Below are 1,713 nucleotides of genomic sequence, written 5' to 3'. Positions count from 1 at the left end.
CAGGCGTTCAAACTTGGACGGGGAATTTATTTACACTATAGGTGCGTCTAACAGTGTCTTATCCTGTGCTGGCACTAAAGGGATAAAAGTACAATATAAATATTTCCTGTCTGATAGCAGTGTCAACAAGACTCACAAAGCTACTTCTTGCTACCAGAGGACAGAAATAAGAAGAAAAAGGAGTACCTGCAGGAGAAAAGCAACAAGTGAGTTCAATAATCATGGCTGTGAAGAAGCAGCTGTGGTCTCTGGCCCGTATTGTCCTGCCTGGTGTGGGATTTGCATTGACATGCATCGGGGCCTACCTGGTGTCCCTGAAGGACGAGTATGACAACTCCTGGACAGTCATCCCAGCGTATATTATAATCGTCTGTGGCTTCCTGGCAATGCTCATCTGGGTCTTCTGGACCATCTGCCTCAGCATGAAGAGTAAGATTTACCACCACAGAGGAAGACACGAACAACACATCCACATCCACACTATTGAAAGGTAAAAAGCAACCTGTGAGCACCAGTACCAACTATTTTTTCCTTAATACTTAATGTAACAATTGAAAAGTAAATTTGTTAAATGAAGCTAGAAGACTGTTTGATTTCTGGAGGAGACTATAAAAGTGTTTTCACATCTCAACTCAACAAATAAATCAAATGAAACTGTCTCTCACATATCCCCTGTCTTTTCTGCTGCAGACCGAGCTCCTTCCCTCCATCATATGATGAGTCCCAGGGAAGTCAAATCTCTCTTCATATGGTCCCTGAGACTATTGTTGTGGTCGACGGAATCGATATCGTGTTGGGAATTGCTCCTCCACTGTACAGCCAGGACAGCTCAGAAGCCCCAGACTGCACATGGAGTTGGGAGCAACCGCCGCGATACAGTCTGGTGGAGCGTGTTGAGCAAGGACAGGGACTGAGTGTTTGAGAGAAAACAGGAGGAATGCTGATAGACAGAGACAAGACTTCTAGACTGAGTCAAGAGAAACAGGTCTAGAAAAATGGGAAAGGGCTTGTATGGCTGGGTTGTTCAGCTGCCAAATGATAGATCACAGTATGGGCTGACATCACCTGTGAGCCATGAATCTGCATGCAGCGCCCGACCTCTGAACTCTGTTGTCTGCGGACTGCTAACAGGCCTTTTTCAGCCCAGAAGTATAAATAGAGGAAGGTCTGTACGGTTTAACTGTGGTTTTGTTCTGATGTTTTTCAAATGATTTAATCCTTCCTTCCTAACACAAGGACAAGCTTTTCATTTGAGTTACAAAACCGATGACAAATCAGGACAGTATTAATCCAGTGGGATCAATGGAGGTCTGAACGGATAGAAGGTAGCTACATATTTTTACCTGCACTGTGGTTCCGATTAGTGCACTATTAAGATCAATCACTACTCTGTGTATTATGTTTATGATGTTAGCCTTGTTCTAGGGTTGTTTGTATCATGGAATGAAAATATCAAGGTGCTCAACTTGCTTGTGCTGAAAACATTTCTTCCTCGTGGTCAAGCCAACTTTTGTTAGACATGTTTTGCATCATAAAAATGTAGTTAATAAAAATGTAAATGGGTTGATCCAACGATGAAAATGGTATATCTTAAATTTTACAATATATATAATTTAATACTTGAAAATAAGCAGTTTATAAATAACCATTAATCTGTAGTAAAAAACAAAAAGTACAAAAATCTACATATAACAAACCTCTAAGGGCAGGGTC

At 41.4% G+C, this 1,713-nt stretch overlaps 1 protein-coding gene across 1 annotated transcript; it reads left to right on the top strand.

The window, feature by feature from the left end:
* Window positions 1-221: 221 nt before the first annotated feature.
* On the top strand, window positions 222-922 carry LOC310991000 (transmembrane protein 252-like; the record flags this gene model as incomplete). The annotated part of the gene is made up of 2 exons (XM_083978567.1): window positions 222-490; window positions 691-922. 2 exons carry the CDS (start codon window positions 222-224, stop codon window positions 920-922), a joined length of 501 nt encoding a protein of 166 aa, XP_083834693.1.
* Window positions 923-1,713: the final 791 nt, after the last annotated feature.

The sequence above is a fragment of the Trachurus trachurus genome (assembly GCF_905171665.1).
Source record: "Trachurus trachurus genome assembly, chromosome: 9".
NCBI classification, from domain to species: Eukaryota; Metazoa; Chordata; class Actinopteri; order Carangiformes; family Carangidae; genus Trachurus; species Trachurus trachurus.
The sequence above is the reverse complement of the archived record's forward strand: the minus strand, read 5'-3'. Positions and strand labels throughout refer to the sequence as shown.